At 48.2% G+C, this 24367-nt stretch overlaps 2 protein-coding genes across 3 annotated transcripts in view; one reads left to right on the forward strand and one right to left on the reverse strand.

The window, feature by feature from the left end:
• Positions 1–24367, reverse strand: part of Fnbp1 (formin binding protein 1) — a 195728-nt gene that overhangs the window by 166227 nt on the left and 5134 nt on the right. The window lies entirely within an intron of this gene.
• Gpr107 (G protein-coupled receptor 107) overlaps positions 1–24367 on the forward strand; it is a 63623-nt gene that overhangs the window by 32221 nt on the left and 7035 nt on the right. For both annotated transcript variants that reach the window (XR_007834563.1, XM_051185117.1), the window contains 5 exons: positions 2215–2345; positions 5101–5144; positions 21306–21355; positions 22707–22790; positions 24026–24147. Coding sequence is in view for 1 of the 2 variants with exons in the window: in XM_051185117.1 (XP_051041074.1) it covers positions 2215–2345; positions 5101–5144; positions 21306–21355; positions 22707–22790; positions 24026–24147 (431 nt within the window). In the remaining variant the exon portion in view is untranslated. The remainder of the gene's footprint in view (positions 1–2214; positions 2346–5100; positions 5145–21305; positions 21356–22706; positions 22791–24025; positions 24148–24367) is intronic.

Here is a 24367-nt window from a genome sequence, read left to right on the forward strand (position 1 = left end):
AGACCTAGACTTCAGGTGTGCACTGGAAGTCCTGGAGGCTACTTGTCTTCAGACAGGGCATCCTAGATTGTGGTTAGAGAGCTGCAGGGAAGTGAGGGACAAATGCTGTCATAGCTTCTGCTTTAGCTGCCTGTAGCAAAATGGTTCTGTCTGTGAATAGGCCCAGGTGCTCTGCAGTATTTTAGAACTGAGTAGTAGCTTCAGTGAGTTTTCCTGCAAGGTGGAATAGGAGAGTGGCCCCACAGGGCTGACACTTTAAAACTCACCCCGTGTTTGGAGGCAGTGGTCTGAGACCTCACTAACAAATGCGTAGACCCTCCGGGAGGACTCATGGGTTGTCTTACACCAGCAATCCATGCAAGGAAGCAGAGATGAGCTGAGGACACCACAGTTGGGTACCTCTTCCCGGCTGCCTGGCCACAGCCACGCCTTTGGTAAGGTCAGCTCCTCCTGTTTAAGATCATAGCATGGGTGTAGCTGGCAGGAGAGGAAGGAACGGGGAATTTCCTGGGCCATGTCATCTCTGGGTATTGATTGGCTCTTTAGCCACCTTCAGCAGGGAGGAGTGTAGATTAGCACCAGACCTGTTATGCAAACCAGTTGCTGTAGGCTTTCTTGGGGGAAAGTAATCACTCAGAATGATCTAGAATCACCTTGCAATGGAGAGGGAAAGGAATGTGATAGGCAAAGGAGTAGCTACAGATACGTGTAACACTTGTCAGGCAAACCAGACAAGCTAAGGTCTTCTGGTAACCAAACCACCAGGGCCAGCTCTAGGCGGATGGAGTCCCATACCCTGCCATGGTTTTGTGAGTGTGTATCTGACAGAACCCAAGTTCTCTTTGCCCTTTGGGACTTGCCCTTCATGTCTTTCTGGCAGATTCAGGCTGTCTTGTTTGTTGACTCCTCCCTTGGCTTGAGCTGGGTGTGATGAAGAAGGCTCTACCCTGCTGACCCCTCAAAGGTGAACATGAGGCCATGTTGAGTGTCACCCAAGGAAACTAAGGAAGTTAGTGTTTAGACAATGGGTCTGATCTGGGAAGGTCTTGACCAAGGTCTAAGCAGCTTCCTTTTGCCATGGGGAGTACCAGAGAGGTTCCCCCCCCCTTTTGTTTCTCCTGTGGTTCTTGGCATGGAACCCAGGACTGGCAGTGCAAACACTGTGCTTGCCCCCACCCTAACCCTTACCTGAAAGCAGGAATGAGTTACATGGTGTTCAAGAGCACTGTAGGGCTCAGCACTGCCTCTGGGAACAGCTTTTTGCATGCAGAGTGTGTGAATTGGGGTTTGCATTGTAGAATAGTCAGGAAGCCAGTAAGCCCAGCAATTGTCCTGTCTCCACCCCACTCCAAGCTGGGGTTATATATAATGTGTTCAGGACCCTGACTTGTTAAATGGATGCTGGAATCCAGCCTCTGACCCTCGTGGTTGCCCGGCAAGCATTCTTAACTGCTGTGCTATCTCTCCAGCTTCAACATGCCTCATCTTTATTTCTGCATCACAGCTCATGTCATACATCAGGAACTTCCCTGATGCACAGTGGGGTCTCAAGCCCAAGGGCAGGGCTAAAATCACAAGGCAAAGCCCTGATTGCAGAAATAGAAGCAAGGCATGGAGGCAGATGTGTCCTGTGCAGTGTAGGGGACCTGGACTGGCTAGCCCCTGTGAGGGACAGAGAAAGTCACTGAAATCTGCACTTCTTGCCAATCCGACCTCTGGTCTCTGTATCAGCCACTTAGAATTGTTGCCCCTGAGGAGTGTTGGCACCCTGATTATGTGGAATGGGAAATGCCACCTGCCCAGGAGCTTTTGGCACTTTGAGTGCTCCCACTGATACATACTGCCCCAAACTTAATGATTTGAGGCAATGTCAAGTAGTAAATCTCCATTCCTATGGGCCAGGGATTTGGAGACATCTTAAATGGGTAGGCCTGACCTGAGGCCTGGTTGCAGTCTGACGGTGGCTGCAGTCTGGGGCAATGTAGTCTTCACTGAGTCTGTGTCCTGGGCTGGGAAGACCTGATGGGACAGAGAAACAGCTGAGGTTGCTTGGGCATCTCTTCGCAGTTTCTCTACAATGGCAGTTTAAGGGAGTCAGGCTTCTGGGTGACAATATCACTGCAGCCACAGGCTGGGGCTGACAGCTCAGGTGAGTGTCCCACTTGGACCACTGTCATAACAGCACTTAATGCCTTGGGGTCTCGTATTCTGTAGGTGCTGGCAAATGTGGCCTACATCATCATAGAGTCCACTGAGGAGGGCACGACAGAGTATGGCTTGTGGAAGGACTCTCTGTTCCTGGTGGACTTGCTATGCTGTGGTGCCATCCTCTTCCCAGTGGTGTGGTAAGTAACCTTAGGAGGACAGCGCATGTGCGGCTAGAGTCTCTCGGGGCATCTGAGAAAGACCCCAAGCTGCCCCAAATAACAGCTGGGGTGGGGTTCTGGGACTTCATAATGCCCCAGGCCTTACTTCCTGAGAGTGCACATGGGACTCCAGGAGAACTGGTCCGGGCCATGGGCTATAGGGCCCAGTTCTAACCTAGTCGAGAAGGGAGGCAGTGTAAAATGTCAGCCGGAATTTGGTAAGGGCTAAGTAGGAGAATCATTTTTCTTGCCAGTTTAGATGGGAAATGAGTACATACTTTGACATAAAACTAGTGGTAGTTCTCAGGCCACCCAGGTTTAGGGGCTCTGGAGAGTGACTTGCTCTGATCTAGAAATGGCAGGCTTCAGGCTTGGGCTTCAGTTGTGAGAAAAGAGGTGTCTTTGCTGTGCTCGGTGAGGAAGAGAGTCTTTGTGAAATCCTGGCAGAGAGGTGCAGATTTGCTATGTTAGTGCAGTCAGGTGGAAAGAACAGGTTGATGACAACACAGCTCATCCTTAGTGTCTGGTTCATGACTTCTCCAACACAGTTAGTGCATGCTGGGTTAATGTTGAGGGAGTGAGGTGCGTTCTCTGGCAGCACCCATTGCTGTAAGTCAGTGCTTTCCAGAACCCTAAGGTTGTCTGTCGGCTGTACTGTCCAACCACTATGATTATTAAGAGCACAGTTCCAGTTAGAGTCACCCTCCCCCTGGTCTTTGTATAACACAAGTATTCATGTCAACCAGCTGCTGCCAGTATAGAGGGGAACTAGGAGGGCTGGGTTTCTGTTGACAGAGTGCTTACCTAGCATACTTGAAGCCATGGGTTCTATCCCCAGCACTGCATAACATGGCAATGTGGTGCATCTGGACTCTCAGCATGGAGGAAGTAGAGGCGGAAGGATCCTAAGTTTCAGATCATCCTACATGCTACATTAACAAGTTTGAGGGCAGCCTGGGCTCTGTGAGATGCTGTCTCAAAGAAAGAAACGGGGGTGAGACCATTCCCATGCAGTCTCCTCAGCTGCCCTGCCATCTTGCCCCATTACCATCAGGATGGGCAGTGCTGTCCTCGGGTAGCAGGAGTTAGGTCCTATTCTTAATGTCTGTCTTTGGAACACTGAAGTACAAAGGTCCCAGATGAGCATTGTCTTAGTTACTTTTCTGTTACTATGATAAGAGACCATGACCAAGGCAACTTAGAGAAGACAGAATTTATGTGGGTCTCATGGTTTCAGAGGGTTGGAGTCTATAACTATCATAGCAGGGATCATGGCAGCAGGCAGGCAGGCATGGCACAGGAGTAATAGTTGAGACCTCACATCTTGATCTGTAAGTAGGAAGCAGAAAGTGTGAACCCAACCTCAAAGCCTGACCCCAGTGACACACCCCCTCCAACAAGACCACACCTCCTAATCCTTCCCAAACAGTTCTACCACCTGGGGAGAAAGTATTCAAGAATATGAATGAGACTGTAGGGTAGGGTGGGGGGGTGGGGTTGGGAGAGCATTCTCATTCAAACCATTGCAAGCATAGAGCCACCAAGCCACCAGTAGTCATTTCTTGTCAGTTGACCATAGCACTGAGAAGGTGCTCAGTGACAATATTCCTTATAGTACAGATCCTGAAAATTGCTACAAGAGATGAGATTCTAATAAATATAGAAGAAACAGCATCAGTGGGCTGGTGAGATGGTTCAGTAGCTGCTAAAACTAATGACCTGAGTTCGATCCCTAGAACCCACATGGGGGAAGGAAAAAAGCCATACCAGCAAGTTGTCCTCTGACCTCCACGTGGGCATGTGTACAGAAATACACACTAAGATTTAATTACAAATAAATAGCACTATAAATATCTGAAATACGTGATTCAGCCAGCCTTGGTTCAGCAACATCATAAACTGCTTTTATGCTGATAGCATCCATGTGTCCTCTTATGATGTTGGGGTACTTTACTGAGGTTTTAGAAGTGATTTGTCCATAGGTAAGAGGGTCAACATTAGGACAAGAACCCTGCGTACTGATCCCTGGCCACTTTTCTTGTACTTCCCTGTCTGTCTGCTCAGTGCAGGCAGGCTTTCTCCTGTGGCTCTGAGCTGTGCCTGCAGCTCCAAGCCTTTCTTAGTTATGTCTTGTTTCCCTGTGTAGCTCTGGCTAGCCTGTTGATCACTATCAGTCACAGCAGTCTTGAACTGTCAGCAGGGCTTCTGTGTCAGCCTCCCAAGTGCACACAGTACCTGACTTCATGGCATCTCTAATAATGTTAATGTCCACTGCCTAGAGCATAGTGATGGTGATTAGTTGTCACCTCAGCATAGCCAGAAAAAGGCTGCCAGAGACTGGCCTTTCCCAGAGCTATAAATCTTACCAAGTGCAGTGAGTTTACGTAAGGCCCTAGACACGCACAGCTGCTAGACCTCAATGTAGGAGTCAGCAGTGGCTTTCTCTTGGGTCATTTCCCCCTGGCTGGGCTGTGGAGTTAAATGACAGTGTTTCCACTGCCCCTCCTGCTGGCCCTAATTCTGCCAGCAGAGGGCATCTTCACCTCAGCTTGAGCACCATAAATGGCCAAGTGTGGACTGGCAGAGACCTTGTTTTAGGGAGGGTGCTGTCCAGTCATCCGGTCTGTTCCTTTTGGTTTACAATAGGGGTTCAGGTCCTAAGCTACTAGAGCCAGAAATAGAAGAGAATGCAGGCTCCTCTACTAACCTCTGCTCTCCACATGGTTATTTTTAGGTCAATCAGACATTTACAAGAAGCCTCAGCCACAGATGGAAAAGGCAAGTTCTCTTGTGCTCCTATGCGTCCCTCCCACTGCGCTTGCATTTGTCCTGCTGAGACCTGGGATAGGTTCCGGCTCCCCAGCACCAGCTTCTGGGGGACTCACTTTGTAGGGGCATCAGGGATGGTTTGGTGGGAAATCAGAGACAGAGATAGTTGCACAGGGAGGCCTGGGGCAGCAACTATCCATTAAGATTGTGGCATTTACCTTTTTTTTTTTTTTTTTTTTTTTTAAATGTTCTTCAAGACCGTCCTGGAACTCACTCTGTAGACCAGGCTGGCCTCGAACTCAGAGATCCACCTGCCTCTGCCTCCCAAGTGCTGGGATTAAAGGTGTGTGCCACCACCACCTGGTCCAAGATCTCGACTTTTCAAAACCAAAAGCAATAGAAAATCTCATGTCTTGAGGGGATACTTGTGTCTGGGAAGGTCAAAGAGCACTCACTGCTCCACGGGTAGTGTTGGCAGTGTGTGGCGTTCTTCTCATTGCTGCAGTGCACCGTGTATCCATGTTTGTTTGAGTTGAGACTGGAGGAGCCAAAAAAGTCTTTCTAAGCATTGCCCGGTGTCCTAGCACTGTACTGTTACAACTCCAGGCAGTTTTTGCCTTTCCATCTGTGTTGCAGAGAGTGAGCAGTGTGTTTCTCTGGACTGCCAAGTTTGTAGACTGGCCTACCAGGTGGAGGGACAATGCTTTTGGAGCACATGAAATTGCTCACCCGACTGCATTCCAGGGCCATCACTGAGCATTTTGCTTTGTTTTTGTTGGAAAAGTATGATTCATTTTAGAATATGTGGAAAATAATATACTAGCTGCAAGTCATTTCCTAGGGTTGATCATTTATACCAAGTTATTTCACTTTGGGGGGTTATTTTGTATGTATGTGTTTGTTTTTAATGATTTATCTTTTTATGTACATTGGGGTTTTACCTGCTTGTATGTCTGTGTGAGGATGCCAGATCCCCTGGAACTGTAGTTACAGACAGTTGTGAAAGGCCACGTGGGTGCTGGAAATTGAACCTGGGTCCTTTGGAAGAGCAGCTAGTACTCTTAACTGCTGAATCATCTCTCTAGTTCTGTTGAGATTGAAACAAGACATGTGCTTTGCTGCTGAGCTGGACCCCGCCCACCCCCACCATGTCCAAGTGTTTGTTGAATTGCTTGACTCCTGGCTTTGAGGTTTCACTTCACTTCAAGACCTGAATGTGCTCACTGGGTTATTTATGTTCTGTTCAGCTTGGACCCAGAGTAACCTGTCCAGCTGTTCAGGTTCCTGCAGATCTGGGCAACCCTGTATAGGAGACACTGCCCTGGTCAGAGCCCAGTTAGTATCCAGTGACTTCAGCAGTGGTTTCAGCAGGTGCCTAATGCTTGCTTTGTTCTCTCTAGTGCTGAGGTACAGCCTCTCTGTCACATGTTTTCTCTTCTTTCCTTCTGAAGACCTTTGACACCTACTCCCCTTCCATCCCAGATCATGCCTCCCTGTTCCCCCATGCCCTCTCCCTGTCCCCTACATCTTCAGCGGCACATTCTTCTCAGCTGTAGTACAGACATTTTGGGCCAGTGACTTCCCAGATCCAGGCAGAGCCCACCTGCCTCCTGCAGTGGGCAGAAGGGAGGAACACAGGGAAGGAGCAGTGTAGACATGGGACTCTGAGGAAGCACCTGCCCCGTGGGAAAGCACCTGCCTGGCTATGTTAGGATGTTCTGAGCCCATTGTTTTTGTTGTTTTATGTATATTATACTAAAAAGTGACTCACTGCTTTTATAACTTAATTCATAGGGGATGTCCCTGATGTATTAAAATGGGACATTTTGTGTTTTTAAATTTTTTTATGTGTGTTGTTCTGCCTGCAGATAGGCTATATACCATATGACTACGTTACAGACAGTTGTGAGCTGCCATGTGAGTGCTGGGAATTTTGAACCTGGGAAGAGCAGCCAGTTCTCATAACTGCTAAGCCATCACTCCAGCCCCCTATGCCTTTCTTTTCTGTTTTTGTTTGTCTGTTTTTTGAGGACAGGTCTCACTGGGTAGGGCTATCTCATCAAGCTGCTTTCTTGCATGCTTTGGTGTTTCTAAATTAAGATCCATCATCTTCCTTCCACTGCTTATCCTTCTAGCCTCTCCGAGGTCTGCCTTCTCCATGTTGTCCTCCATCTTGTACTAAGGTCCCACACGGATCTTAGCAGAGGATGACAAGAAAGGGCTTGGCCTATGGTAGATAGCACAATAGGTTCTCAACCTTCCGGATGCTGAGATCCCTTAATACAGTTCCTCAGGTTGTGATGACCCCCCCCCAACCATAACCTTGTTTTCATTGTTACTCCATAATATATAATTTTGCTACTATTAGGAATCATAAATATCTGATATGCAGATAATTGTAGGCAACCCTTATGAAGAGATCACACTCACAGGTTGAGAACCTTTGGTCTGGATTAAGGACACGTGAGGTCTTTCCTATGTCTTCCACCAGGTGGCGGTATGAGACTTCTACACTTGCATAAGCAGCCTTGTACACCACCTATGAGGAAGTGCATGTACAGAGCCCCTTACCCTAAAGAAGAGCAAGAGATGAGGGAGTCTTCTCTGTAGGGGTTTTTTGAGCTGATCCACAAGTGTGTGCTTCACTTTGTTCTTTGGAAAACAACTTCCATGTTCCCTCAGTGGAAGCTCCCACAGAGAAGCATGGTACCAGTAGTCTGCTAGCAGGCCAGGCTCAGTGTCACCATAGTATGGCCTTGCCTAAGGGGTGGGCACTGGGTCCTCCGGACCTAAGGGAAGGTCTGCTCTGGGATCTGGAGGCACAAGGTCAGATGGAGCTCATCACCCATTGATCTGTCACTTGGCCTCAGCAGTAACTTGGGTATGTGTAGATGCAGTGCAGGCTGAGCAAGCAAGAAAACGCTGCTGACATGACTTTGAAGGAGTGTGTGTTGTGCTCATGTGTACCCCTTTGTCTCTGGATTCCCTTTGGCTGAACCTGGGGAGAAGCTGCCTGAGTCCTGCCTTTTTCTTTTCCTCCACACACTGAGGGCTCTCCCAGGTCATCTGCCACAGTCTTTGAGGGGCCTGGTGGTTGCCTGTGCTCTACTTCCTGCTAAGATCTGCTGGCTGCTTGGCCCTGGAACTGCAGCCAGATTCCTTCTCTCTCCAGTTCTCTCTCTGGTGTTGTTACCTGACAGGAATGGCTTGGGAGTATACTGCATACTTGATTGATGGGCCCTACTTCTAGTAATCTGGTTTTTCGCCTTCTGTTCCTGAGGGGAAGGCAGAGGAAGAGCTTTTCCTTTTTACGTGCACTTCAGAAACATGGTGTGATTGGACGGCTGCAGGCTGGTGGAGACACAGCCTCATTCTGAGCAGCTGCCATGGTCAGACAAGAACCTTGGCCATAGGACACCATTTCGGCACTCTCAGGGCTGTTTGGGTCACATGGGCTTCATGGCCTGACATTACAGTGTCTTAGTCACTGCTCTGTGAAGAGACACCATGACCACAGCAACTCTTAAAAAGGAAAACTTTAACTGGGGGCTGGCTTACAGTTTCAGACATTTAGGCCATTATCATCATAGCAGAGGGCATGGTGGCAGATACGGTGCTGGAGAAATAACTGAGGACTACATCCTGATCCACAGGCAGGGAGTAAGAGAGCCTGGGCTTTTGAAACCTCTAAGTCCACCCCCAGTGACACACTTCCTCCAACAAGGCCACATTTATATGGGCCTATGGGAGCCATTCTTACTCAAACCGCCACATGTAGCTCTTTGCTCTGGGTACCTCACTGACTGATGTGCAGACGTGTTCCCAGGTCAGATAGCGATGCCTGTGCGGGATCAGGACAGCAACCCCACACAACCACCACCGAGTTCTTTATCTATTTTATGTTCTGTGCATGGGTATTTTGCCTGTGTGTATATACGATATACATGCCTAGTACCCTCAAAGGCCAGAGAAGGGCAACAGATCCCCTGAAACTGGAGTTACAAACTGTGAGCTGCTACATGGGTGCCAAGAATCAAACTCAGGTCCTCTTCAAGAGCAGCGAGTACTCTTCAGAGTCCTCTCTCTGGCCAAACCACCAAACTCTTCACTGGCACCTACTTGTGCAGTGGCCCAGGTTTGTGTCCTTTCAGAATGCAGTAATGATGTAGCAAGTACTTGTATCGAGTCTCAGGCCCAAGTGCCTGTCTTTATATCCAATGTGAAAGAATGGAAAGAAAGTACATGTGGTACTGTGGTGCGGTGGGTCACAAGCCATGTGTCTGAAAAAGGACAGCTGCTGTGGTGTCACTCAGAAACGAGGGAAATGAGCATGCCATAGAGGAAACAGCTGCCAGTGTTCACTGCCAGGATGCAAGTTGTGTTTTTGAGTACAGAATACAGCATAGGAAAGCTTGCAGCTGCCACGAGTTTCCTAGGTCTTCAAACCCTCCAGGGTGTGCAGAGGGAACACTACCGGTATGGAGTTGTTTAAGATCACTGAAACAGTGTGCTCCACCTGACACATGACATCACACTATGTCCACCTGACAGGTGACATCACACTGTGTTAACAGCAGCGAGGAATGTTCTTCACTCCCAGGACTGTTGTGCTTATTAGATATGTTTGCTAGTCTCAGTTGTCTCCTGGCAAGGAGCTGTTTTATTTGGGCATGTGCGTGAAAAGCCTTCAGTGTGCTATAAGGTGACTCTGCCATGCATTAATTCTTGTTTTCACTCATGTCCCCGTGGGTGCTGCTTCACAGCTTTTTTTCTGGGCAGTAGATCTGTTAGAGTGTTTAGGAAGATACAGACCTCCTGTGTCTACATAAAATTGTTTGGTTTTCATTCCACTCTCTTTGCATGCTTGTATGCACCATGACATGCAGGTGGAGGCCATAGGACCCCCTCAGGGGTCAGCTCTTGTGTGCTGTGTGCCCAAGACCAGGGATCTCCACCTGTGCCTGGAGCAGCGCTCTGGGATTGCAGATGGCAGCAACTGCATCCAACCTTCCTTCCTGTGTTCTGGGGACTCTAACCTCAAGGCTTCCTGCTTGTTCAGCAGGTGCTTTACCTGCTAGCCATCCCCAGCCTTGGGTGTTTTGTTTTTGAGTCAGGATTATGCTTTAGCCCAGGCTGACTTAGATTTCACTCCGTAGCCCAGGCTGGTCCAGAACTCATGATGATCCTTCTACCTCAGCCCCACAAGTGCTGGAATTACAGGTGTGAGTAGCACATCTGGTTGTGCGAAGCTTTTTGTGTCATCTGTGGGGCTCATGTCCACTAACTCTGAGATGAGTTCAACTCTCTCCTCTGGGCTGTGATACAGTGTGAGACTCCCTGCTTGGCTCTTTCTTCTGGAGATGCAAACATCTCTTCACCTCTGAGATGGAGAGGTCATAGGACAGCCAAGGAAGCAGTTCAATCCAGTGTGGTGAACTGGCAACCTTATTGGAGTTACACAAAAGAGCTTGGGTGGCTTGCAGATTACAAGATCACCAAAGTCCCTCCCAGTCTTGTTTAGTCCTTATTTAGAGGCAGTTGGAACCCTGGGGACAGAGGAGGCCTGGTGCCTTCCTCTGGAGAACAGCAGGCCTGCTTTCATGAGGGTCTCACATGGGTCATCACTACGCAATGGTCATATCCAGCCCAGAGGAAGCAGTGCCCTCTCAGGACTGACTCTGGAACTGTCACTGCCAGATTCACACAGCCTGTCTGTGACCTCCCACTCTTGCCCTGTTCACACTTCCACAGGCAACTCTTTACAGCACCTCTGTTCTTGTTTCTCCTGTTTGGGGAGGTACACATAGCACTAAACTGAACTGTTTTTGAGTGTCCAGTTCTGTGCTGTTCCACAGGTTCCCATGGTCATGCAGCATCCGGTACTGTCCATCAACAGTTTCCTGACTACCCAACTGAAGCTTTAACACCCCCCCCCCCACTCCTTAACCCTGGCTCCTACAGAACCCACCACCACCATATGCCTTCTACCTTTATGAATTTGGCTCTCTCAAACCTCATGTTAGTGCTGTCTGTGCTATTTGCCATATTGTGCCTCTCTTTTCCACTTAGCACGGTACCCTAAAGTTGGTCTAGGTTTTAAGCCTGGGCCTGAGTTTCCTGGATTTTTAGTGCTGAATAACATTGCACTGTATGTATGTTCATCGTCACTCACCACGTGTTGAGGGTCGATTGAGTTGCTGTCTCCTTTTGCTTATGGTGAACTTGGGTGTACATATGCCTGTTTAGGTCCACTGTGTTGTTTTTATCTGCTTAAAGGTGGCATTTTTGAATGTCATGGTACCCCTGTATCTGTTTGCCAGAGTATCTGCACCATTATGCATTCTTGCCAGGGTTCCATGTTGGATCCTAACTCTTCCATATCATCACCAATGCTTGTCATTTTCTAGGTGCTTTGGTGTGTCAAGGATTGAATTGAAGCTTTCCATGCTCAGCACTCTCCCACTCAGGGGGTTATATCCACAGCCCATTTTTGTTTTATATTGCTGCGTTTGCCATCTGTTCTAGTTTTATTTCTGTTGCTGTAAAAACAAACAAACAAATAAATCATCCTAGTAAAAAAAGGTTTTAGGGTAGAAAAGAAATTTAGGTTTACAGTTCCAGGCTACAGTCCATTATTGAGGAAAGTCAAGGCAAGAACTTAAGAGAGCACATTCTCACAGATCCTTGCTTGCTTGCTTGTTTTTGCTAGCTTTCTCCTCTCTCGTACTGTTCTGATGGTGTCTCCTATCATGGGTGGGGTCTTCCTGCATCAGTTGTTAGTCAAGATAGTCTCCCACGAACCAGCCTGATCTACACTCACTGAGACTCTCCTTCCAGGTGCCGTTTTGCCACAACAGATGGCTAAACCTTTTGAGCTTTAGAATCACCATGGAAACAAATCTCAGGGCATGTCTTTGAGGGATTATCTAGAGTAAGTTATGGTGGGAAGACCTACTCTAAATGTGGGGACCACCATCCCTGGGCTGGGGTTCTAGGTTGCATAAGAAGAGAAGAAAGCAAGCTGAACCAGCTGTCATTTTCCTGCTTCCTGACTGCAGACACAGTGACCAGTGACACTGCCACCATGCCTTCCATGCTGAGATGGAGCAGTTACTTTGTGGCAGCAATGAGACAAGTAGCTACAGCTTTCTAGTGAGTGTGAAGCGATACTTCAGTACACTTTTGATTTGCATTTTGCTAGTGATTAGTGATGCTATACATATTTCCAGGAGCTTATTGGCCATTAGTATATTTTCTTTGGGAAAATATCATTTGCCCATGTTTTCACTGGATCATGGTGTTTTAGATGTGACAACTCTGTCCCCCAAGGATGCATGTGCTGGAGCTTGGTCTGTGGTGTGATGCTCAAGAGATGGCACCTTTAGGAGATGGGTCTGGTGGAAGGTGCCCGGGTCCACACAAAGAATGCCTGCTTCTTCTAGGGAGTGTGTTTTCAGTTTCATAAGAACACAATTTTGTTTTTTGGTTTTTTTTTTAACATTTATTTGTGTGTTTATATATATGTATGTGCGTGGCACAATGTGTGAGAATCAGTTCTCTCCTTGTACCTTGTGGGTCCTGGGCACAAAACTCTTGGCTGCAGGCACCTTTGCCACTGAACCATCTTGCTGGCCCCAGAACACAATGTTAAAAACCCACCTGACACCCCCTTGAATGCCTTTCCCGCCCTCACCATTCACCACTGGTATGTGCTGTCTCCGTTTGAGCCATGTCCCAGGAGGTGTGGTGTCAGGCCGTGGGACCTCCAGATCTGAAAGCTACAGGTCTTCTTTTCTTTAAAGGCCCAGCCCTGTGCTACACAGCTGGGGTTGTTTGTGGTATTGTTGTTGTCGGGTCTTCTGGTTTTTCCTAGACAAGTTACCTAGACAAGGGTACCATTGTACCCCTTGGGGCAACCTGTCTGTTTTGCACATAGAGATGAGAGCACAGTGACTTGCCATTCTGGAGCACTACTGGCCGTTCATAGCTTATGGTAGAGAATTCCAGTGAAAGGTGTTGCTGGAACAAGCCATTGGCTGCTTTAGGGAACTGGTTCATGTTGCTGTTTATTTTTGATTGTGTGTGTGTGTGTGTGTGTGTGTGCACGCGCTTGTGTTTGTGGGTATCCTATGAGTGCAGAAGCCCCTGGAGCTGAAGTACAAGGTGATGTAGCTGATGTGAATCCTGGGAATCGAATCTTCTGCAAGAGCAATGTGCTCATACTGCTATCTTACCTTTTTTTTTTTTTTTTTTTTTTTTTAAAGAAATGGGATCTCTTGTAGCCAAGTCTAGTCTCAACACAACTATGTAGCCAAGACTGACCTTGAACTTCTGATCCTTCTGCCTCTATCACATCCTGTGTGTTGGGATTATAGCCATGTACCACCATACCCATTTTTATGGGTGCTGAGGATCAAACCCTGGGCTTTTTTGTGCACACTAGACAAATTTAACTCAGCTGTATCCCCATGTTTTTATAAATAAAATTGTATTTGACTGTAGCCATGACTGTGTATTGGTGGCTTGCTTTGCCCTACAGTGGCAGAGTTGGGTAGTCACAGAGATTTTGGGGTCCACAGAGCCTAACATGTGCTATCCTACCCTGCATAGACACAGTTTGCTACATCCAGCCACTCTAGACATTTAAGAGATGTCATACTTCGGGCCATAGCGTGCACTAGTACTGACTGATTGCTGGTCTGTCTTGTACTTTAGCATAAACCTTGGCTGTTTTTAAGTATTTGCTGAACTCCCGCTTGGTGGCCAGAGCTGTGCTCTTCAAGCTTTAGGCTGCTCTGTTGTCCTACCTCACCTGTCACGTGGGGACTGTGTACTTCTCCTTAACCAGATGCCCTTGAACGTGAAACAGAGCTCTGATTTAGTGGGTTTGTAAACATATTCTTCCCCAGCTCTTTCAGTTCAGTGTCTCTTTGTAACAGGCTTGTTCAGCCTCTGTTTTCACTTTCCAAGTAGGAGCCTTAATGCTGTGGGCAGCGAGTGAGAACTGTTGCCCTAGGAAGCCTAGAGCCTCCAGCCGGAAACCCTGAGGGAAGAGAAGAGGGGACCTCCCAACTGTACTTCTTTCTGAGCCTCCCTCCCTGCTGTGGACAGCCCTGGAGCTGGGAGCGTACTGGCTATGTGATTCCCTGCCCTTCAGTGCCTTTGCACACACTGTTGTTGAGGACTGGCTATTGGGTGTGCCCTGTCACCTAGAACAGGGTTTTGTAACAGAAGAGGTAAAGAAATGAGTTCCTTGATTTGATAACAGAACATTGTCACCTGTCCTTTTGTCCTTGTGTAGCTATAGACATCAATCAGAACATTCTGGCCAGAGGTCTAGAGGCTCTCCCGGCTTCCCGCAGCTTGACGGGAGCCACCTGCAAACATGCTCTCTCCCAGTGCTGTCCTGGGAGCACCGAAAATGTGCTTGTTTCTCTCGTGGTGCATAGTGGTGCCTTTAAAAGCCTCACAGGGTTCTGTCCTGCTCTCACACAAGCTGTTGTCTGCACAGTGTCTGCAAACGCTTCCTACAGGGCTCCTGCGGGTGCCACATACTGTGGCTGCAGTTCTTTAGGTGTGAGGTTACCTGGGTAGCTGGGACTTTCTCACATCAAAGGGTTCAGGACCCTAGAAAGATCTTAAGCACAGCTCAGAGAGCAATAGAAAGAATATGTCATAATACTAGTTTAAAACAGGCATATTTAGTATGTTATACACCAAAAACTTGGTTCCCCCACACACACACAGTTACCAACTTGTATCTTCCAACACTATGCAATAATTAATCCCTTACTTAGTAAGAAATGCCATCCTGAGGTCATGACACACACAGCCAGAGCCCAAGGGCTTCTCAAGCCTATGGCTTGGGTGCCTGCGCTGTGGTGGCCGCCCCCTCGTGGCCCTCTTCTGCCCAGGGCTACTGGCACATCTCAGGACTGCAGCCTGCTCTCCTGATTGATCACTGCAGGAGCCCAGGAAGGACGGGCTCTCTTACCCAGAAATCATTGCCTGCGTTACTGGCCTGTGTTATCAAGCAGGCAGAAGTGTGACCTTCATGCGCGGAGGCTGGGGGTGGAGAGCTGAGCTTGCCTGCAGTCTCTACTGTGTCCATCTGATGAGCTCATTCTCTGCAGCTGCAGGCTGTGTGCTGTCGAGATGGAGGCACTGCAGCCAATCTGGACCATCCCTTTGTACCCTTCCCTGAGCAGTGCTGATGTTGGGGTCTGGAGTTGAAGGGAAGGAGGAACAGGAAATGAGCATTGCAGTTGCCTACCCTGCTGTCTTGGACCTTTTTTTTTTTTTTTGAGGCAGATTTTAACTGTAATGCCTGGGCTAATCCCAAACTTGTAGACTAGAGTTTCTCACTTGAGCTTCCTGCGATGCTGGAGCTATCTCTAGGCCTGAGCCTCCTGTCCAGCTGGTCCACTTTCATTTCTGTCATTGAAGATGTGGTCTGGTGCACAACCCCAATGGTTTGGCTCACTCACTTTGACATCTCTTGGGCTGTTGTTTTAAATACATGTAGGAATAGATTTTAGTCACTTTCCACACTCCCCTGATGACTTGAAGAGGAAAACATCCTGTGCTCTGAGTAACTTAGTTCCTTTTACCACCCTTATTGGCAATTATAGCCCCTTTCCCTGTGCTTGTTCCTACAAACTGTCTTAGATTTGTCCATGGGATTTCCTTGTGGAGGCTATGGGGCTCCCACTAACACTTTAAGGCCAGTGTAGTGCCAGATCTGTGACCTGTCTCACTGCTGACTGTGATGATGATAGAAAGGCTGTGCATAGGCCATAAGGCCAGTGTGTGAGCATGCACAGAGCTCCTCTAAAGTCTCTCAGCTGCAGCTTAAGAGACTGTGCGGGAGGGGAGGCTAGGATCAGAGCAGATCTGAGCGATTCACTCTTTCAGCCTTTGTGTTTGACTAAAAATGGCCTCCATAGGGGAGCCGAGGAAGGAGCAATGTCTGAAGTCTGGGACTTTCTTTACACCGGGGCAAAGAAGAAGCTGCCATGTGCCTATAAGTCATCAGCTGTTGCTGAGAATGGCACTGGCTGTCACCAGCAGGGACCCTGAAGGCAGCAGGTCAGAAGTAAGGGCTGGTCGTGGAGTGTAGGCGGAGAGAACTTGGTGCTAAGGAAGGTGGCCTTGGGCTTGCGGCCTGGTTTCTCCACTTAACATGCTGAGCCTGCCCAGCCTTCACCGGTCCAGATCTTTCATCCCAGACACACCTCTAACAGCACGGCTTCCTACACAAAGGAGCCCTTGAGAAGAAGCAGAAATGATGTGGTATCCACATCACTCGGCAGACCATGATGGTTGCAGCGGCTCTTGTTTCTGGGTAGTTTCAAAACTATCAGTTGGAGGCAGATGTGATCTTGGGAGTTTTGTTTTAAGACTTGAAAAAAAAATGAATTCTGTATTTCATGTGTGTAGGGGCAGGGGTTGGTTATGCACACGCATGTAGAACCTGAGACCAGAAGATAGGTTCAGATCCCTTGGAACTGGAGTTATAGGAGGTTGTGAGCCAATTCATGTGGGTACTGGGAACCAAACTTGGGTCCTCAGCAAGAGCAGCGTATGTCTAAACAACAGAGCTCCCTTTCCAACTTCCTTCTAGAAATGGTTTTTAATTTATTGACAATTTAGACATGCCTGCAGTATATTTTGATTACATCTTCCCCATCTCTTCTTTATCACCCTCCCTTCTGGACCCTTCTCAACACACTGCCTTCCTTTCCTGTCCTTTTGAAATTTTTCACTTATTTAATGTGTGTGTGTGTGTGTGTGTGTGTATGTGTATGCGTGCACGTGCGCACGCGCGCACGGGTACACACCGTACATGTATGTACTAGGGTGCAGTTGTGAAAGTCAAAGGACAGCTTTCTTGAATCTATTCTCTCTTTGCAATGTGTGGGTCCCAGAGTTGACATCAGATTGACGGTTTGGCAGCAGTCACGTTTACCTGCTGAGCCATGCACTGGTCTTTGATTTTTATTTTATGTATTATCTGTGTGTGTGCAATGTGCACACACATGTGCAGGGAGTGGGAGAACATGTGTGAGTCATAGAGCTCCCATTGGGAGTCAAGGGGGCTCTTTTAAGGAGTTTATTTTAATCTTTTTTTTTTTTTTTTTTTTTTTTGCTGAAACATTTTTAGTAAATTTTAAGGAAGTCTCAAGTCATGAACACCAACCTCTATAGGCACATGTTAAGCCACAATTTTTAGTGTTACAAGTTTGCTTGTGAGTAATAATAGTTTATTTTTAATCTTCTTATTCCATGGGTTCTGGAATCAAATTCAGGCCTTCTTTACCTCCTGAGCCATCTGGCCAGTCCCCAGCAGAGTGTAGTTAGGCTTGCCTGGCTGACACGGTGTGGGGTTATTTCCAAGATCATGGGCAACTCACCGGTGCTGCATACCTAAAGAAAAATGGCTCTTGCTCCCCCTCCCCAAGTGGCTGTCACCTGTTATTTGGTCTTAATGGCTCTTGCTTCCCCTCCCCAAGTGGCTGTCACCTGTTGTTTGGTCTTCTTGGTCACCATGACTTGAGGGAGGGTGGCAGTCTGGGGAGGTCAGCAGCGCCTCCCTCCTGTGGCAGCTGTGTTGACTCCTGACCTGGGATGGTGGTGGAGGGGCATTGGCAGGAAGAGGCTCTTGCCACACTTTCTCAGGGTGAGAGGAAGAAGAGTCTGCAGGTCTCTCACTGGGGGACCCCTGGGGCTGTGGCCATGCTTCTTGTTCCCTTCCCATCAGGAGCTCCAACCTCCACAGATGAGACTTGGCCAGATTCCATGAGAACCCTTCAGTTTATGCCAGATGGTGGTGGTGATGGCACATGCCAATTAAAACCAGCAGAGGTAGACAGATTTCTGAGTTCTACAGAGTGAGTTCCAGGACAGCCATAGCTACACAGAAAAACTCTTGTCTTGAAAACAAACACACAAAATGCTTCAGTTAATGAAGCTCTAGCCTTTCTGGTGCTCCCTGGGCAGAGGTCTCAACCCTAAAGAAGCTTCCCTCTAGATGAGGAGCACAGTACCAGGCAGGAGGAGGTTGCAAAGGTCAGGGGCAGGCCTGTGGACTTACAGTGGAGTAAGGGTAGGAACTGAGGGCGCCTGAATCCCTCTTGCCTGCTCATTCTTTGACCATATTTCGCTACTCCAGTATAGCAGAGTCAGAAATAGCCACCAAGCCTCCACAAGCTTTCACTCCCATGAGAGCCCAGCTCCCTCCTGTCCAGGGAGCAACAAGCTGTCGGCCTCTTAACTCCCAGGAAATCTTTGAAAGAGAAGAAAGGGAAGCTTGGGGTTCCAGGCTGTGACCTGCTGCTGGGCCGCTCTTCTCATGATGCTGGGAGAGTTCACCTTGCAGCTGTTCCTCTGCTCTGTGCCCTGACTCATCAACTCCATATGGCAGGTTACACTGTTTCCAGGAGATCCTGGGCATGCTAGCAGTCCCAGGTTCACATTGTGTTCCAGTAGTACTAGAGTCTGGGTTTCTGCCAGTCCTCGTGGCCACCCTTGATACATGTAGCCCCCGGGTAATCCTGACAAGATTGGCTGCCTGTATTGCACTGCCGATTACCCCAGTAACCCTAAGGGTGGATGTTATTGTTTCTGCCTTATTAACAGATGAACAAATTGAAGTTCAGACAGAGAGGACAGGTAACTTGCCTAGTAGAATTGGCAGAAGAATTGAGGTTTGAACCTTGGGTGTATGGTTGTATTAGTCCTGTATGGTTGAGTGGTCTACTGTCCTGTTTCACCTCCACTTAGAAGTTTGCAGGGCAGTGTGTGTCAGAGGGAGCTGACTAGCAGGATTGAGGATCTGGGGTCTGTCCCAAGCAGAGCAGGAAAACCCAGCCAGAGGCTGAGGGGCCTGGTCCCTGCCAGCGGCAGTGCTAACAAATGTCATGGTGTTAGCAACGATGTTATCATGATTGGTTTAGGAATGGCCTAGAGCTCTTCACATTCTTCTAAGACCCATTTGTCAGCTCTAGGAATGCAGGCTAACATGGCGTTGTTCTGTAGTGACCCTTCTGGTATGAGGGTGTGAGGCACACAGGCCCATTAAAGAGCTGTTTGTAGCCTACCTCCCTTCAAAAAGTGTCTGTGTAGCCTGGAGGTGTGACATCATGGTATGTGGTGCCAGGGAGATGCCCGCCGTGTCACTTCCTGCTCGTACTCTCCATAATTAGCTCTAGGATCAGCAGGGCCTCAGCCTCCCCTATTCACACCCCCTTTTTACACCCTCATTTCCTTCATAGTTCCCTGTAGGACTACTTCCTAGTCTACCCTCACCTCACCTGGGTCACTGTTTGTCTATGGGGGCATTAACTCAGCTGGGCTCTTACTATATTGGTTTTCTCCATTAAAACCCCTCAAGGCCCTCAGAACCAGTAAGGACAACTTGAGTCTTGTGTCTTCACCTTGCTTTACTCTCTGTCTAGCCCTGTTGCCAGCTTCCCCAAGGTACAGCATGCTAAGCCCCTCTCTAGCTTGTCCATGAGACTGTCCTACAGAGGTACCACATTGGTTCTGTCCCTGACTGATTGACTGTCCCTGGAAAACCCTGCCTCACCCTCCACAGCCTGGTTCCATCCTCCCTCAGTTAGCTCATCCCTGTTTCAGCACCTGGGACTCTGAGGAGAAAAGCAGGGCATCCCCTGCCAGGCAATCTTTTCTCCAGGTGCATAGCATCTGTTTTCAGGACTCCTTTATCCAGCAGAGTTTGGAAGAGAACTGAGAACTCAGAAAGGATAGAATTAGTGATTGCCCTGGATGACAGGCTATAGTTCCCTCAAGCTTTGGCTGGCTCTCTTGCAGAGTGTGGTGGGCGCTGGCCCTGTCATGGAAGCAGGAGGTGCAAGGCTGTGCATGTGGGCGAAACCCAAGTCCTAGGATAGTCTGATTCACCTCGTATGTCTCAAATTTAGCATCTGTCTTCAGTGACACCCTCTCAGCCTCTGGGTGTCCCCGACAACAGGGAGGAGGCTGCAGCTGCCCAGAGCACTGCTTGTACCCAGTGCCTGGTGCAAGTCAGGACTTGGTCATCTAGTATTGCCTGGATGAATGGAGGGTGAGAACCAAGACTTTGCTTAAAAAAACAAAACAAACAAAAAAAGCCACAATTCTCAGAGATGAGAGTGTTGGGTGACCTGCCAATTGTCACCTCCCTTGCTTGCTGGGTGTATGCTTGTTCCTATATGCTGCATGACTGCACACATGAAAACCCAGTGTATCTTTAGACTTTGGTCTGGAAAGGTTGTCTTTATTCTCTCAGAAGACCCGGCAACATTCTTAGTTGCTTATCACCTTGATGACTTAGGATTCCTGGAATTTCTGTGGGCATCCTAAATTTCATTCTTCCCCCCCCCAATCCCAGAGGGGAGAGGAAGAGGAAATTTGAATGTCTGCCACCCACAGTCCCATTCTTAAACTGAATCAGTAATTGAATGCTATTAAGCAAAATTAATTTGCCTCCTGCAGGAAAGCTATGATGAATGAAAGGGTTGCTAATCGGGGAGGGAGCCAGGCTACTCTCTGTGGTCATCAATATTTCAGAGCTATAGGCAGTGTCAGGAAGCTGGGTGTCCTGGTTTGGCTGACCTTGAATGTTCTTAAAGGTAGAGCTTCAAGGAGCCTGATTTCAAAGGACTTAACTATGAAGCATGTAAGAGAAACTATAGGGAAATTTGCCAAATGTACATGAGAGTTGATTGAATTTGCCCCTGTGGGAGGCCCTCAGATGGACTTTTGAGCCAGCCTGGTGCTGATTCTAGTGGAGGGGCAGCAGTGCAGGGCTGGAGAGGTTAGCCTGGCCCTGGTCTAACTGAGACCCCATCCATAGCATCAGTTTCTGCTCATATCTGTCCCTCTCTCCCACAGCTGCGAGGTTGATTACATCATGCCACTTGCTAGGAACTCAACTTGCTCCATTTCTTGTGTGTGTCACACATTCCAGGCACATAAAAGGGATACAGTTTTTAAAAATGGATGAAGTTCAGGCAGTTCATACTGCTTTCGACTGAGGTGGGGGTTTTGCCTGATAGCAGCCTGGCTCACATAGCAAGACTTTGTCTCCATATGGATGAATGGGAGGACAGACGGACAGTGAATGGATGAAAAGAAAGTTAATGTACTTTTCATTCTGTTTTTTTGTAGCTGCCATTAACTTAGCAAAGCTGAAGCTTTTCAGACATTACTACGTCTTGGTGAGTAAAAAAATAAATAACACACACACACCTCTAAGTCTGTAAATCAGATCAGTGAGCAGCCCTGGTGACAGTAGCTACTGCATCTGGACCTGCCAGCAGCCTCACAACCTCATATCCCCTCTCTTAAAGTGGAAACGAAAAATCTGGGTTGCTGCTTTGAAGCCTTCCTGTTAGTGTCTTTAAATACTAGAAAAGTAGCACATCCACTTGATGTGAAACCAGAACTACAGGGAATGGTTCAGGCCCAGCCATCCCCTGACTTGCCCTTCCTGCTCACTTAGGAATGTGGGTACACCCTCGTGCTTTTCTGCAGCCCCCCCACAGAAAGTTACTGAGTATTCACCATTCTCTCCATTTGCGGGGCAGGAGCTGGTTGTATTGTAGTGATACGTCCCTTAGAAACAGAAAACTGAAGCTGCTTTTGTTTTGGGGTTTTAGGTTTTGTTTTTTGTTTTGAGAGAGGGTCTCACTCTCTGTGTAGCCCAGGCTAACCACTATCCATAGCCTCTGCCTCCCAAGGGCTGGGATTAAAGGTGGGCAACATTGCATCCAGCAAGTTGGTGATTGTGTGAGTGCCACTCTGTGGTGTGAGTGAGCACATGGAGTATACTCTCCCAGTGTTCTCTTGACTCTCACAAGGAAACTTGACAGCTCTGTCCAAGCAAGCATTCAAACATTGGGGGTGGCAGCAGGAAAGCGGGGCAGACATATCCAGCTGGTGTTCTTGCACTTGCTCGATCTCTTTCTGTGTTGGTGTCTGTTTTGTTTACATGGATTGTGTGTCATCAGAACAGGTGTCACCACAGAGCATTTCCTGATGCCTATAATGATACAGGGCCAGGGAGACACCACACCCATACCGCCTGGCCTGGCCTGCAAACCTAGCCACCCTCAGCCTGATCTAGTATTCAGTGTGGTCTCCTGGCCAGCTCACTGAGGCCTCATTGAAGGGAGAGGAAGGTGTTAGCAGCTTAGAGTGTGTGATTCCATATATCCTGAGGTATGGGCCTCAGCTGCTCACTGCATCTGTGTATTCCCCATTTTACTGCAGCTGCTGGAAACTAGCACCAAGCAGTGGAAAGAGTGCCCTTGGAGACTGACACCAAAGGGCCTGCCTGTGGGTGCTGAGAAAGGGTTAGAACAGCCATACTAAAGGGACTAATCTCCCCGGGAGGGTCCGGTCAGTGCCTTAGCCACCATGAGGGAGATGTGTAAAGCGGAACCCCCACTTTCCTTGGGAACTGGTAACCAGGATTACAGAGCACATCTTTTCCTTTGGGGACTGTTTTCTGTTTTGCAGTTATTAGTGGCAGACAGCAGTGTCTAATTCATGAATCCTTTCCTGCAGATCGTGTGCTACATCTACTTCACCAGGATCATCGCCTTTCTTCTCAAGTTTGCTGTCCCGTTCCAGTGGAAGTGGCTGTACCAGGTCTGCTGCTCTTGGGGACAGCCTGGAATTTATGCATGAGGATCCTGTTTGGGGGCATAGCTTAAGATGGTGTCTGACTTACCTGGGAATGACTGATCTTCCGTCTCCTCTGCTCTCCAAGTATAATGATCTGTGTGCCCAGAAGAACTGCTGGGTTGCATTGAGAAATCTGGATGTAATTGCATTATTGATTAATTCTAAGTCTTTGAAGAGAGAAGCCTCAAGCAGAGAGAGTGAGATCTGCCTTGTGTAATTAGAATTTATCTACCTTTGCGCTCAGTCTCAGAACTTGAGCAGTTTTGAGTTCAGTCCCTCTTGGTTTAGGGATTTAGTTTTTGTTGTTGTTTTTTGGGGGGGGTGGGTTTGGACCTATCATTTTACTGTAGTCATAAACTATCTTTTAAGATACTAGAACTGGTCATGGGTTACCCAGTGCTACATGTACAGAGGTGAGTCAGAAGTCAAGAGCACTTGGTATTCTTCCAGAGGACCCAAGTTCAGCCCAGCAGCTGCAATTCACAATGGCTTGTAAACCCAGCCCCAAGGAAGCCAACACCCTCTTCTGGCCTACTCAGCCACTGTACAAGATGGTCACACACATACACAGACATGCACACATACATAAATAAAAAGTAAAGTAAAAGTCCTTTTTTTAAAAAAGAAGGATTAATTTAATAGAACCCCCACCCCATGTCCCTTGTTCTTTGGCTGGGAAGATGACTCAGATGGTGAAGGTGTCTGCTACCAAGACTGATGGCCTGAGTTTGATCCCCAGGACCCACATGATGGAAGGAGAAATTGCAATACCATAAGTAAGTTGTCCTCTGACCCCCACACTCAACTCCACAGTGTACACACACACACACACACACACACACACACACACACACACACACACACACACACACACGAAAAAGGAAGAACAAGTAGGACAGAAAAGGTATAAAATGAACCAGTGTAATGGCACACTGTAACCCAACATTGGGGAAGCTGAGACAGAAGGTGTTGAGTTCAAGGCCAGCCTAGGTTTCACACTAAGATCCTCTTATCATAAAGTAACAAGTGGGTTCCCATGGAACATGTCAGTGTCCACTCTGACCATGTCAAAGCGGTCGTCTCTCCCCCTTGGTAAAGCATGTGCAGACTAAAGGAGGCTGCAGCTTGTTCAGTCCCATTGCTTTCTGAAGAGCAGTGTTGCTAATCCTTTTATTTTGGGGTGAATTTTAAATTTGCAGCTGCTGGATGAAACAGCCACACTGGTGTTCTTTGTCCTGACGGGGTATAAATTCCGCCCGGCTTCAGATAACCCCTACCTGCAACTCTCTCAGGAGGAAGATGACCTGGAGATGGAGTCTGTGTAAGCTGCCCACCCACCCTCTTTCCCTCCCTCCCTCCCTTCCTTCCTCTCTCTTCTGAGGCATGGTGTGCAGTGGGTCCCTGGTCTCAGTGTCCTTCGGCATGGAGGTGGTGCCTTTATTTTTAGCAGAAGGACATGGACACTGGAGCCCCTGGCGTACTTAGCTAGTTTGAAGTGCGGTATTTGCTAGCCATTGCTCAGTTTTGTCAGGGAAAACTAG

This window comes from Phodopus roborovskii, unplaced genomic scaffold (assembly GCF_943737965.1).
Source record: "Phodopus roborovskii unplaced genomic scaffold, PHOROB, whole genome shotgun sequence".
Lineage (NCBI taxonomy): Eukaryota > Metazoa > Chordata > Mammalia > Rodentia > Cricetidae > Phodopus > Phodopus roborovskii.